This window comes from Notechis scutatus, chromosome 7, assembly GCF_049901735.1.
Source record: "Notechis scutatus isolate UNSWTSFEM ecotype Mainland chromosome 7, rNotScu1.2, whole genome shotgun sequence".
Classification (NCBI taxonomy): Eukaryota; Metazoa; Chordata; class Lepidosauria; order Squamata; family Elapidae; genus Notechis; species Notechis scutatus.
Window position 1 is genome coordinate 14,117,909 of NC_142015.1, and position 13,901 is coordinate 14,131,809.

At 41.5% G+C, this 13,901-nt stretch overlaps 1 protein-coding gene across 1 annotated transcript; it reads right to left on the reverse strand.

The window, feature by feature from the left end:
* Positions 1 to 2,025: 2,025 nt before the first annotated feature.
* Positions 2,026 to 13,901, reverse strand: LOC113414465 (interleukin-36 receptor antagonist protein-like). Its single transcript, XM_087969669.1, has 6 exons — positions 13,263 to 13,901; positions 12,263 to 12,358; positions 11,093 to 11,298; positions 7,092 to 7,265; positions 4,966 to 5,099; positions 2,026 to 2,581 (listed from the first exon to the last, which is right to left on the reverse strand). Exons 3-6 carry the CDS (start codon positions 11,175 to 11,177, stop codon positions 2,327 to 2,329), a joined length of 648 nt encoding a protein of 215 aa, XP_087825795.1. The 5' UTR covers positions 11,178 to 11,298; positions 12,263 to 12,358; positions 13,263 to 13,901; the 3' UTR covers positions 2,026 to 2,326.

The window sequence follows — 13,901 nt, forward strand, 5'->3', positions numbered from 1 at the left end:
ATAAGGGATTGCCTCCAACTCCTCCAGTTTACCTATCTACCCCCCCCCCCGATCCCTGCCATTTGGCCAATCTGCCACCCTACTTTGTGAAATTTATTTGATTTGCCAATTGTTTACAAGATAATAAGTATAAATGTATACATAGTTGTGAATACATGAAATGGTTACATATAAGAAAAATAAAAGAATAGGAGAAACAATAGGACAGGGACGGTAGGCACGTTGGTGCGCTTATGCACGCCCCCTACAGACCTCTTAGGAAAGGGGTGAGGTCAATAGTAGACAGTCTAAGGTTAAAGTTTTTGGGGTTTGGGGAAGAAACTACAGAGTCGGGTAGAGTATTCCAGACATTGACCACTCTATTGCTGAAGTCGTATTTCCTGCAATCAAGTTTGGTGCGGTTTATTTGAGCAAACAACCACATGGCTGTGAGACTGCTTGCCATCAGGAAACAAGATCTGCTCCAGCCCAGTTTCAGCAGTGATCCTTCTCACCACCCAGCACTCCCAAGGCTCCTGCCATGGCGCACCAAACCTGTGCCTGATTTTCCCTTTTTCCCCCCACAGCCGAAGCTTTTTTGCAAAAGGGTTTCTGGCATGTTGGAACTCTCTCTCTCTCTCTCTCTCTCTCTCCCTCCCTCCCTCCCTCCCTCTCCCCCCTCTCTCTTTTCTTTTTACAGCTGAAGGCTACTTAAGCCCAGCCCAGCAGCCAGACTGAGCATACCTCATAAGCAGCCGGAGCAACAACAAGCCATTCGGATGGCAAAAGGTATTTCCTCATTACTGATATATTGACACTGTAATGCTTCAATGTTCCTGGAAGGAAATAGCTCAAACAAAGAGATCTGGGGAAATGGGGAAATCCCAGATCTCTTCCCTTACATCTTGTTTAGCTCATGAAGCAGAGGATACAGCACCCAAAGTTCTAAGCAGAGAAATGAGAAATGAATACCTGTGCAAATGTGGAGACTTTGTGAGCCTTGATGGATATCTCTCTTTCTGTGATGTTCTCTGGGCCTGGTGTTACCTGTTATAATAAGGGGGTGTGATTTACATGCCCCCAGATAATATGACTAATACTTGTGTTTTAATGAGCATTGACTGGGCCTTGTGTTTTCAGGGAAATATATCATTGGTTGGTTCAGTGAAAGAAACAACTGCTTTTTTCTTCTCATATCCTGCCCACCAATGCTTTCAACGTGACCAAGAAGCTGCTGGAGATATTGCCCAACCTTTAAGATGGCCAAAATTTTTTTTGGGGGGGGGGGAGGGATGACTCTGCCAAACCTGTTTTTCAAAATTCAGCATTCATTTAAATGCAAAAACACACTCAACCATTGACCTCTTGAGACAAAATACGATCACAGGTTGTTTTTCTTCTGAACATAAGACACTGGAGGTGTTCTCTTTCTCTCTTTCTTCCTTTTAGCTCGGGACTTCAAAATCCAAAATGTCCACTAAAGAGCAAAGAAGGAAAGGTAGGCAGAATGGATTTGGAAGATCTACCTTGGATTTATTTTTTTGAGGACTGAAACTTTAAAATATTTGAGAAAATACAAAGTGGAAAGAAGACACGCTAGGGAGAAAATGTATAAAGATAGCCCTCAATTTATAGCAGTTCACTTAATGACCATTGAAAGTTACATTGGCACTGAAAAAAGTGACAATTTTTCACACTTACAACCATTGTAGCATCCCTGTGATCATGTAATCAAAATTTGGATGCTTGACAGTTTGTTCATATTTCTGATGGTTGCAGTGGGGGGCCATGTGATCAACTTTTGCAACCTTCTAACAAGCAAAGTCGACAGGGAAGCCAGATTCATTTAATAACAGTGTCACCAATTTAACAACTGCAGTGATTCACTTACGAACTTTGGCAAGAAAGATCATAAAATTGGGCAAAATTCACTTAACAAATGTTTCACTTAACAACAGAAATGTTGGGTTCAATTGTGGCTGTAAGTTGAGGACTACCTGTATATGTCATTATTGCAACTCCCTCTTTCTTTCTTTCCTTTCTTCTTCCCTTCGTTCTTCCTTTCATACACACACATACACACACACACAAATTGTTGGGGTGCCCTCAAAGGGGGTTTCTTAACAAATAATAAACATAACCACAGGATATCATTCTATTTTTATTATTTAGCAAAGAATAATGTTGACGATAAATGAAAAAGTAGGCATTACTTAAATGTCTTATGACCTGAGAAATTCCAACATTTTTGCTCAATCTGCTAAAAGCATCCTCAATTGTATAAAACTGAAACTTTTACTTACTAACAAACCTACATTTCCCACAAAACCTGAAGTAGGCATTTGTCTTAAATAATTCTCGTAATGACAAGTTCCACTTTTTCCTTCCTCTCACTTGTTTCAAAATAAAAAAGGGTAATGCCTGTGCCTCCTTTTTGACCGAGATTGATAGGTTTGTTAGGTTCAGAAGAAGTACTTATGAACCAACCAGGGAACTGGGCAGATTCAAAAGAGCATGTTTCTGAGCTGCCATCCATCTTGCTGTAAAAACTGAAGTCCAAAAACTTTTGGTTTTGATTGTATAGCTCCATAATGTTTCTCTCCTAAGAAAACATGAAAAAAGTGTTAAAAGCAATATTAATAAAGGAGAATATTTGTAGCTCGGGGTTAAAATTAAGGGTCCTTGCTGCTCTCTGAGCTTGTTTTCTCGCAGATGTTTCATTACCCAAACTAGGTAACATCATCAGTGCAGTTTGAGTAATGAAACATCTGCAAAATAACAACCCAGCTCAAAGAGCATCAAGGACCCCTCAGAAGTAATATTGCAACAATAGATTGGCTGGAGTTGACTGCAGGGCTTGAGGTCCTGGGGAAAAAAGCCTGAAAGCAGGTCCTTTGCCTATCAACATGTTCTACTTCCTCCTCGTTCCTCTTAGGATGACAAAAGTCCAAGCTAACCTGGCCAATTCAGCAATTGTTTTTCATGTTCCAATGAAAAGCTAAATTAAACCTTATGAGTAATTAGAAGGATGGCCAGATCCAGACTCACAGCAAGGGGAAGACCAGGTGGTCTTCAGATTGTGCATAGCTCATCTTGTCACAAAGAATCGGGCAAAGAGGAAGGAACTAAAATAAAGAACCAGAGTAAGCATCATCTGAAAATCCTACTAGAGGGAACCTTCCCAAGATTACCACAGATTCTTGACCTCAAGAACAAAATAAGTTAGCTTGTGAATGGCCTTTCAGAACCAGCTCTTCACCAATGGAGATTAAATGAGAAGGGAAACGTTCTTCAAGGAAAAACAAAGTTTGAAAAACAGCACCTTTGGGAGAACTAACAACTGTGACCTCTCAAAATGAGAAGCAGGTGTATTCAGGAACTGTTCATAACAAATATCTCAACAAAAGTAATTGAAATTGCACTTTTAAGAATAACGAACATGTAATTAGTGACCTAGTAGCCCATAAACCAGGTTTTATGTTTTAATGTTGGATAACTTAATGCTGTAAGTGGATCCTATTAAAAACAAATCAAAAGCATGGAAGGACAATATAAAGAACATAGTGTGGTTACTATGCAATCAGATATCTCCCATTGTGACATTTCCAGAGCTCTACTTTGCTCTGGAGACCAGCTACAATGTATAACAAACATTTATACCAGGGGTGGGATTCAAAAATCCCAGCAACCAGTTTGTTGCCTGGTTGCTGGGTGGGCGTGGCCATGGTAGGCATGGTCTATCAGAACTTCCTGTTTCCGGCTTCTGGTGGGCCTCCAGAACCTGGGGGAGGCCTCCCTCGAGCCTCTGGGAGGGCGAAAATGGCCTCCCCTGGGCTCTGGAGGCCCACCAGAATCCAGAAACAGGCCCATTTTGTGCCTTCTGGTTTTTCCAAGAGAGCCATTTTTTGCCTTCCCAAGGGTCCGGAGGCCTCCCCTGGGCCTCTGGGGGTGCGAAAACAGCTTTCCCTGAGCTCTGGAGGCCCTCCGGAAGCCGAAAACAGGACTGTTTCCAGACTTCCAGAAGGTCCATTTTTCCGCCTCCCAAAGCCTCCGCGTGGACCCTGCACTTACTTCCATCGAAAATGGGCCACGTGGAGACTCCTTGGGGGTGGGGGGGCCAGCTGGTCAGTTGAAATACCGGTTCGGCAAACCAGATGTAACTTTAATAAAAGCAGAGTGTATAAGCCAGGGTGGGATTCTACCAGTTCGGATGAACCAACATCTGGTTCATCCAAACTGGTAGAATCCCACCCTGGCTTATACACTCTGCTTTTTGGGGGTCTTTTCAATTTAAAGAAAGCCAAATCCACATTTAAGACTCTACAGTTAGCCCTCAAACCTCAATGAACCATTCTGTAAGCATATTTTTTCAAAAATTAAAATCAAAGAAAGCTTTCTCCCTACCCTGGCAAGCTTTAGAAGAGCAAAAGTTTATCCAATTTCAAAATGTAGCAATCAATATTGTGAAAGGGAAGAACAATGTTCCCAAGAAACTCTCAGGTTTGCTATCTTCTCCGTGTCTTGGAATTCAGCATTTCCACTTAGCAGCTTCACTTGGGTGAAGACTCTAGTAGTTGTTTTTGTGCAAGATTTAGAGGAATTAGATTTTGTTGATTTAAGGTTAGATTTTGTTATTGTGTTTGGCAGGGGAAGGACTTAATATGCCAAGTAAGCCCAGCACATTTGATAAGAGTTGTGGTGGCGTGGTGACTGGAATGCAGTATTTGAGACTAATTCTGTCAACTGCCAGCAGTTTAATTATCATTGGCTCAAGGTTGACTCAGCCTTCTATCCTTCCGAGGTTAGTAAAACGAGGACCCAGATTGTTGGAGGCAATATGCTGACTTTGTAAACCTCTATAAAATGGTATATAAATCTAAATGCTATTGCTAGGTGCATGGCTCATTATACTTAGGGAGAACCCTAAAAATGAATTAATAAGCAAATTGTGTATGTTGTATAAAGGCTGCCATTGTTACAACTCACCACTAAGTGTAGCTGAGGTTGACCCTCACTAGACGATGTGCAAGACAGAGTATGCGATCCATCTGTGAGGCTCATAAAGATGGGTTGCTTTCTTGGATCTAAGGCATTATTGGGGAGCACAGCCATCCACACTTCTGGTGAAGAATGGTAGACAAAAGCCAAGATTAACGTCACACACTTCTTTCCCTGGTTCAGAAAATTTGGATTAAAAATCCACTGACATAAGGCTAATTATAGAACAATAATATAGGCTTCAGCTTATGACCACAATTGACCACAAAATTTCTGAAACTGAGACATTTTCTAAGTGAGTTTTCCCCCATTTTATGACCCCTCTGTGTTGTTAAGTGAATCATTGCAGTTATTAAGTTAGTAACATAGTTGTGAAGTGAATCTGGATGCTCATTGACTTTGCTTGTCAGAAAGTCGCAAAAGGGGATCACAAGGCCCCAGGACACTGGAACAGTCATAAATATGAGCCAGTTGCCAAGTGTCTGAATTTTGACCACGTGACCATGGGGATGCTGCAAAGTGTGAAAAACCGTCATAAGTCACTTTTTTCAGTGCCGTTATAACTTTGGTCACTAAATGATATGTTGTAAGTCGAGGATTACCTGTAAACTCGTTAGCATCCAATAGGAACGTATCTGAGACCTCTTTAGAATTGCAGGGGGTAGGTGAATTGAGCATATAGCTAGTTTCATTCTCAGTATGTAGTCCACGACTTACAACAATTCATTTAGTGACAATTCAAAGTTACAACAGCACTGAAAAAAGTGACATGTTTTCACAGCATCCTCTGGTCACATGATGAAAATTCAGAGCTTTGATAACTCAACTTTATGACGGTTGCAGTGTCCTGGGGTCATGTGATCACCTTTTGTGACCTGACAAGCAAGATTCACTTAACAACTGGGTTGCTGACTGAATAATTGCAGTGATTCACTTAATAGCTGTGGCAAGAAAGATCATAAAAAGGGGCAAAATTCACTTGATATGTCTCACTTAGTATCAGAAAATTTTGGCTCTATTGCAGTCATAAGTTAAGGACCACGTATAGTAAGATAATACAGCAGTAACTACACAAAAGTTCCATTACCCACAATTTTAAAATGTGTCCTCTGACCAACGATGCTTGCCATGCTTGTTACTATCCCATCATGTAGCCACCCAGAAACCCAAACAGACATTAAATGAGAAGCAGAAACTGAGACCAGGAACTATTTTCATTTCTGCTGGAAGATTTCCTCATAGGAGAAGGACAAGAATGCTGCTGAGCTGGCACAGGTGTAGCCTTTAAAAAGGGACTTGTGGAAAGACAGGGAGGCTTTTAGAAGGCAAGGTGTAGTGAGCACTGATAATGCTGCCCTATTTTGGGTAATGAAACATCTGCAGCCAAGGTCAGAGAGCACCAGGGATCACACATTTCAACCCTGAGCTACAAATATTTTCCTTTATTGGAAGCGTAATGGCTGGCAACCAAAGCTATGACAGCATTGGAAGACTTTTAGCAAGGAGGAAATGTTCTAAATTGGACTGAGCAGTGACACACTATTGAGAAGTGGGTACTCTCCAGTGGGACAAAACTCTCAGAAGCAGAACAAACATGATAAGATGAGTGCTGGAGGGAGAGATGAAAATTATGTTTTCCAATGAGAGGGAGAAAGAAAGAGAGAGGGAATGTTTTAGACCTTATCTTAATTCCAAATAAGAGTATGTAGAGTCTGTTGAAATAGATGAGTTTACATGCATGTCAAATCAATATTAAAGAGTTCATAAATGAGCAATTAGAGAACATTTAAGGTGCATAATGTTCAATAGAATTCTTTCTACAATTTAATTTTAAAGCCATGCCTTTATTCCTTCCCTTCTGATTATCAGTAAAAAGAAGCAACAGAAGACAGGATAATTCAGACTTGACTCATCTAACTCTAAATAACTTGCTAGCTCTTGCTAATGGATCAAAAGTAAATAATCATCATCATCCTTATCATCCTTATCATCATCATCATCACAGTAGATGTTTTGCACTGTCTCCCATCAAATCCTCAGAACGAATAAACAGCCCAAAATGTTCCATCAATCATACTGGGAGAAGATAATATCTATCTATCAGAGTTTGTTACCTGGTGAATTGAAATCCAGGGGGTTTGCTATCAGCATGCTGTTGACCATGAAGAGGAATTTCTGACTAATATCCCAAATTCGGAACAAGCGGGGTTCCCTTAATCTTAGAGGCTCAAGCACATGAGGTGTTTTAGAGGGTTTCAGATGTGACATGTTCAGATCTGGATAGTATGCTATGGAAAAGATACACATAAGTTTACACATATTCATTCTGCTTGAATCCATGCAAGCAAAGGAAAAGTACGGTCAGTTAGTTTGGTTCAGCACTCCATTCAGCAAATGTATCATTTGTCAACTGCCCCATTTATTTTGGGGGTTGCAGCTCAATGATGAGGGTCAGTAAGGCCCTGGACATTACTGTTTTACATGGTCAAAATATGCAATGGGGAATGACTGATTGGAATGATCTGTTTGTCATATTTATGTGTGCATTATGTATGAATGTATTTTGTTCATTGAAACCTCCTCTTGAAATTCTACTTAAGGTTTATTCTTATTTTGTGCCAAAGAAACCCACCTTCCTTTCAAGAGATGATCAAGAGCCAAAGGAATGCTAGATTTCACAACACTTAATATGGAACTCATGTGTATATTACAAAAACTTAATTGGGTAGTGATATTGCAATATTTATTTTTACTTTTTGCTAACATTTTGGATAGTGGTTAAGGCACCAGCCCAGAAAGCTAGAGACCATGAGTTCTAGCCCTGCCTTAGGCATGAAAGTTGGCTGGGTGATTTTGGGCCAGTCACTCTCTCTCAACCCAACTCATCTTGCAGTGGTGGTGTTGTGTGGATAATAGGAGAAGAAAAGTGTGTTGAATATGTTTGCCACCTTGAGTTATTTGTAAAAATAATAAAGCAGGATGCAAATAAATAAAAAGTATAGTATGGTATAGATTGTATAGTTTAGATGAAAAGCAGGAATTAAAGAGCTATGTCTTTGTCCACATTAATATCGATGTGGCACCTGAAAGATTTCTAATTCTAAATCTGATCCTGAAAGTTGAAACTGTCCCCAACTTTGCTGTCTCCCAGAGTCTTATTTGCTCTCCATTTGCTCGCTCTCTCCCTCTCTCTGTCTCTGTCTCCCTCTCTGTCTCCCCCTCTCCCTCTCTCTCCCTCTCTGCCTCCCCCCCTCTCCTCCTCCCTCCCTCAGACACACTTTCATCCTCTTCTTTTCTTCTGCTTTTTGCTTCCCACAATTTCCTGGCTTTCCCTTGGTAGGGAACCTGGCAAGGCCGAACCACTCCTGAGCTCTATTGCTATTGTATTTGTTTGTTTCAATCAAATTGACCCAGTTTGCAAAACTGGCTTTTCTAGCAGCCATAGTAGGAGGTCACTTCTCTCATTGCCTGCCCTGTAGGGTAAGAGCATCTGTTTTACTTAATAATCCTGCTGATGCATACAGATAAAAATTTGCTTGAGTCAAGCTTGATCCCTGGTGATTTAAGGGCATATTCTTGTAGTTTACTTGGCAATAGTATGGAATTGTTGAAAGAAGAATGGTTCAGTTCCAAGCCGGGAGGAAGACACTGGTACAGATAACAGAAAACAGATAATCAGAGTTGGAAGGGACCTTGTAGGTTATCTAGTCCAACCCTCCACCCAAGCAGGAGACCCTACACCATTTCTGACAAATGGCAGTCCAATCTCTTCTTGAAAGTCTCAAGGGATGGCGCTCCCACAACTTCCTAGGGCAAGCTGTTCCATTGGTTGATTGTTCTCACTGTCAGAAAGTTTCTCCTTATTTCCAGGTTGAATCTCTCCTTGGTCAGTTTTCATCCATTATTCCTTGTCTGACCTACAGGTGCTTTAGAAAATAGCTTGACCCCTTCCTCTCTGTGGCAGCCCCTCAAATATTGGGAGACTGCTATCATGTCTCCTCTGGTCTTCTCTTCACTAGACTAGCCATGCCCAGTTCCTGTAACATGAAGAGTAACTGGAAAGATGGTTTAAAAGATGGTTTAAGCAGAAACATATTGATGGTCTTCGGCAGTTGACCACATGGAGTTGGGAGAGGGGGCGTTTATGCGTTTACTTGAGCTTTGACTTCCGGGAAGGCCATTTTTCACCTTCCCAAGGGTCCAGAGGCTTACCTTGGGCTTCTGGGAGGGTGAAAATGGCCTCCCCCGGGCTCTGGAGGCCCATTTCCAAACTTCTGGTACTTCCAGAAGGCCCATTTTTCCCCCTCCCAGAGCCTCTGCGTGGACCTTGAACTTACTTGCATAAAAAATGGGCTGCCTGGAGACTCCTGGGAGGGGTAGGTGGGGCCAGCTGGTTGGTTCAAATACCAATTTGGCAAACCAGATGCAAATTTAACATCTGGTTCACTTGAACCAGTCCAAACTGGTAGAATCCCACCCCTGGTCATAGCTAAGGTTGTCTGAGCTCCCTGGTTTGGTTGAAGCTTGGCTGATGTAATGTGCTTAGGAGATTGTGCCATGTGGTGAGCTCTGCTGCAAGATGGGTTAATCCTATTATATTGTGTCCTGGAGGGCCATGTCACCCTGGAGCTGGAGGTCTTTTGTCTTGTACAAGGATCTGCCACCTTAAACACTCAAAGAGCCATTTGGACCCATTTCCCACAGAAAACACCAGGAGCCACAAAACCTAGTTTGGCATGGCTAACTCGATGTCACTCCCACCCAGTCACATGACACACACCCCAGCCATGCCTACCAAAGTTTTGTGGCTCCCAGTATTTTCTTTTCTTTAGGAAACAGGTATCTCTCTCTCTCTCTCTCTCTGTGTATCTCTGTTTCTCATCTCTTTCTGTCTCTTTCTCTCTCTCTCATCTCTCTCTTTCTCCCTCTCTCTCTTTCTTTCTCCCTCTCTCTTTCTCTCCCTCTTTCAGAACATTTCCTCCTTACTAAAAGTGTGTGATCACTCTAAGTCAGGGGTGGGCAAACTTTTTGCTCGGGGCCGCATTGACTTTTAAAATTTGACAGACGGGCCGGGTCAGCACAAGATTTTTGGGAATCGCCCCCTTCCTCCCCTCTTCTCCTCTTCCCCTCCCCTCGGAGGCCCCCTAAGTCAGGAGTTGTTACCGCCGGCGCGGCTCGCATGCTCCAGTCCCGCGTTGCCTCGGGAAGAGAAAGGCAAAAAGGAAGAGTGCTTTTGCAACGGAGCAGCGGCACCGGAGGCTCAAGCTCAGCGGCTCCTGGTTTTGCCTTTTCCTTCCCAAGGCAACGCGGGACTGGAGCCGCGGAGCTGCGCCGCAGTAGCAACTCCTGACAGCCCCAGCCGGACACCTGAGCGGAGCCGGGTGGAACTGCCTGTTGCTGCTGCCGGAGCACCGCCGGTCGCCTCCTCCAAGCAGCCCGCCCGCCCGCCGGTCTTCCCCTCTGCCGCGCGGCTCGGGCCAGGCGCGAGTGCCCGCGAGTTAAAAGGAACTGGGAAGTTGCTCGAGTGCTGGGAGCAGGCTTTTAAAGCCGCCCGACAAAGTTTAAGCAGCCCGCCCGCCTGGGCGGAACCTTCCCTCCTTGGCGGGAAGACGCCCAGCCTGCAAACTTTGCCTTTGCAAAGTTTAAGCCTCGAAGCCCGGAAAAAAAGGGGATCGGCGGGGACTCACCTTCGGAGAGGTCGCACTCGAAGGTGATTTCGAACTCCCAGCCAAGCCCTTTGCAAAGTTCTTTTCTTTTCACTCCCGAGAGAGTGCTCGCACTGTTTTGCAGCTTTGGGGCCACGCAGCACAGGGCAATATGCCACGCCCAGCAATTTTTTCAGGGGCGGGCGGATTGGACAGACCCACGTGGCGTGGATGTGGCCCACGGCCGTAGTTTGCCCACCCCTGCTCTAAGTTGTTAAAGCTCAAGATCAGTACATCTACTCTCTTAATCTTATGGTGATGGGTAGATTTTAGATTCATAAATTCATTCTCTTTTAGTTTTTAGTTTATGGATCATAATTCCCTAAGTATTTTATGATAAATATATTTTACATTATTAAATTGGGAATATCTTTAAAAAAACAAGGAGAAAAATAATAAATAATTTGCACCCTGCTGTTGTCTCAACTGTTGGAATAATTCCTTCATTTCCTCATCCCAGCTCTTCTTATAGCGTTTATTCTTCTGGATCTCCATTTCTATTTGTCCCAGTTATTCCAGGTTGGTTGTTGCTTCAGGTTTTGGAGAAATTTTCAACACTTAATATTACTGTCCTAAGAGAATGTGTTAAAAGGAGTTGGCATCATAAAGTGTGATTCTAGAGAGAAAGAGAATAGAGATACCACTCAGCATATTCCGAACACTCACCAAATGGAAATGTCTATGGGGATTTTCAATCAGCCAGGACATGGTTATCCCAAAGGTGCTTTTTCAAAAGGCAACTGGATTTTCTTTGTTTTTCTGGAAGACATTTCGCTTCTCATCCAAGAAGCTTCTTCAGTTCTGGAGCTTTTTGGATGTGAAGGGAAACATCTTCAAGGAAAAACAAAGAAAGCCCAGTTGTTTCTTGAGAAAAGCACCTTTGGGACACCAAATGGAGAGATTTCTTCTGCTGGAAAGAGATCTGTTGGTGTTTCTGGACACTAATTTTTTTTTTTTTTTTGACATTTGTGTATCATGGATTTTTCCCACTTCCCATAAAATCTCTGCTGCTGAGTATCATGAAAACCTTGGCTTCCTTCATATCATCTTTACTCTTTTTGAATCTCTTAAACATATTTTTTTCTATCCTTATCATTCATATTATAGTACTTCTAAATCTTCTATTATCTATTCTATTATAGATTATACTCTCCACAGATTCATCCCCATCTCATCTCATGTTTCTTCCTAATGCTTAAATAACAGCTCCTTTCCTGATGAAATGTATTATTTTACTAAACAAATGTATTGTTTAACAAATGTATTTCTCTCAGAGAACCTTATTTAATTAATCTATAAATATATTTGATTCATTTGTTAGAAGGATTTGTTAGATAAAAATTTGGATGCCTTATTTCCTACTTGTCACACCCTGAATTACCTATACCAGTATCTCTGTTATGTTCTAAAATAGGGAAAACTTTAAAGGTGGATTCAAGAGCCACTGTTAGGTGAAGCAACAATGCAGAATGATTGAGTTAGTATCATGCACCATCAGTTGGTGGGATCTCCAACCAAAGGCGGTGGGGGGCAGGAAGTCATTTTGGAATTTAGTTATTTAAACATGACAAATCTCTTACACAGCTTTTAATGTTGCTTCTGGATTTTTCCTGCTTCCAAGGAAGATAAAGTTCAGCAACATAGAGAGATGCACCCTATATCGAGTTAGGCTTGTTCTAAAAAGGAATTGAAGATCAAAAACTAGCTAAGAAAGCAAATGGTAAAAAGCAAAGTAGAGTAAAGTTGTATTACTCAATTCTTGAAAAGGTAAAACATCTGAGGTTGCAGTCTTATTTTGTTCAGAGGGAGAGAAAATATTTAACTCTTTCAAGTCTAAATGCAATCAACGTCTTCTCCTCCTCTTCCTCCTTTTCCTTCCCTCTTTCTATTTCCCCTTCTCCTTCCTTCTCCTTCTCCTTCTTCTTCTTCATTCAGGAGATGTATAAGAATTTCCATATCATTTCCAAAGCCAGTTTGGTCTAGTGCTGAAGGCACCAGGCTAGAAACTGTGAGACTGTGAGTTCAAATCCCACCTTAGGCTGATGACTTTGGGAGAGTGTAAAGACTTTATATTGCAAAAAGGGTTTAGTCCATTTCTCCCAAATCTTCCTATCACCCATTCAAGGTTTACATGTCTATTTTCTAATGAAAGATTGGAAAAGTGAAAATTATTTACAGAATAAAACAACAAATAGTCCTGTAGCATATCATGGCATCAGGGTTTGTCAAATCTACTTAATAAATTGATTAGTTTTCTCTGCAAAGAACAGAGAGACAGAGAAACCTACACACAAAGAGGTTTAATAGCAAATTCAGCAATAGCACCCTCAAGATCAAACTGATTAAAATCAAACAGCAGGGTGATGATTTCTTAAAAAGAGAAGACAATAGCAATTCATAAAAGTCACAGGAACCCGGTTATTAAAAACTCCAGAAAATTAATTCATATTCTAATCTGGTCCTCAGATGACCACAACAATAGATGGAAAAATTGGCCAAGAAAGAATTTAACACTATGGAATTTTTTAGCCCTGGAAACAGACATGGACAGAACATCGAAAAGTATAATTAAGATTGTACCTGTCGTGGTGTAACAATCTTTCTTTGGCCTTCTGTGTCCACCTCTGAAATTTTACACCCTTTATAGTCACTCAACGACACTGGTGGGTGTGCCTTCTAAGTGAAATTGTCCCATAAATGGTTTGGTATTAAGCTTTTTCTTCTTTAAGGAATTATCTAGACAATGCAAAACATTTGTTTTGCAAAAATTTCCTCAAGTGAAAACATTAAAGAATACTTAGTTCAATTTCCCCCTTCCGCAGGGGGAAATATTGTTTTGGAGAAGAATTCTCATTAGAAGCATTTCAAGCAAAAAATGACTGTGTTTGTGTGTGTGTGCATGCATTTAAACTATGTGGACTCCTAGTTGAGGAGGAACCGGTCTTACAATGGTCAGATTTCACAAATTGTGTGGTTTCTGATATACAGGTGAAACTCAAAAAATTAGAATATTGTGCAAAAGTTCATTTATTTCAGTAATGCACCTTAAAAGGTGAAACTACTATATGAGATAGACTCATTACATATAAAGCAAGATAGTTCAAGCCGTGATTTGTCATAATTGTGATGATTATGGCTTACAGCTCATGAAAACCCGAAATCCACAATCTCAGAAAATTAGAATATTACATGCAATCAATAAAACAAGGATTGTACATA

Coding starts and splice junctions, on each gene's coding strand:
- LOC113414465 (XM_087969669.1), bottom strand. CDS start 11,177: ATGGAGATCCAGAAGAATAAACGCTATAAGAAGAGCTGGGATGAGGAA. Junction 7,266..11,092: donor ACAGTTGAGACAACAGCAGG/GTGCAAATTATT, acceptor TCTTTTCCATAG/CATACTATCCAGATCTGAAC. Junction 2,582..4,965: donor AACCTCAGCTACACTTAGTG/GTGAGTTGTAAC, acceptor ATGTTTTCTTAG/GAGAGAAACATTATGGAGCT.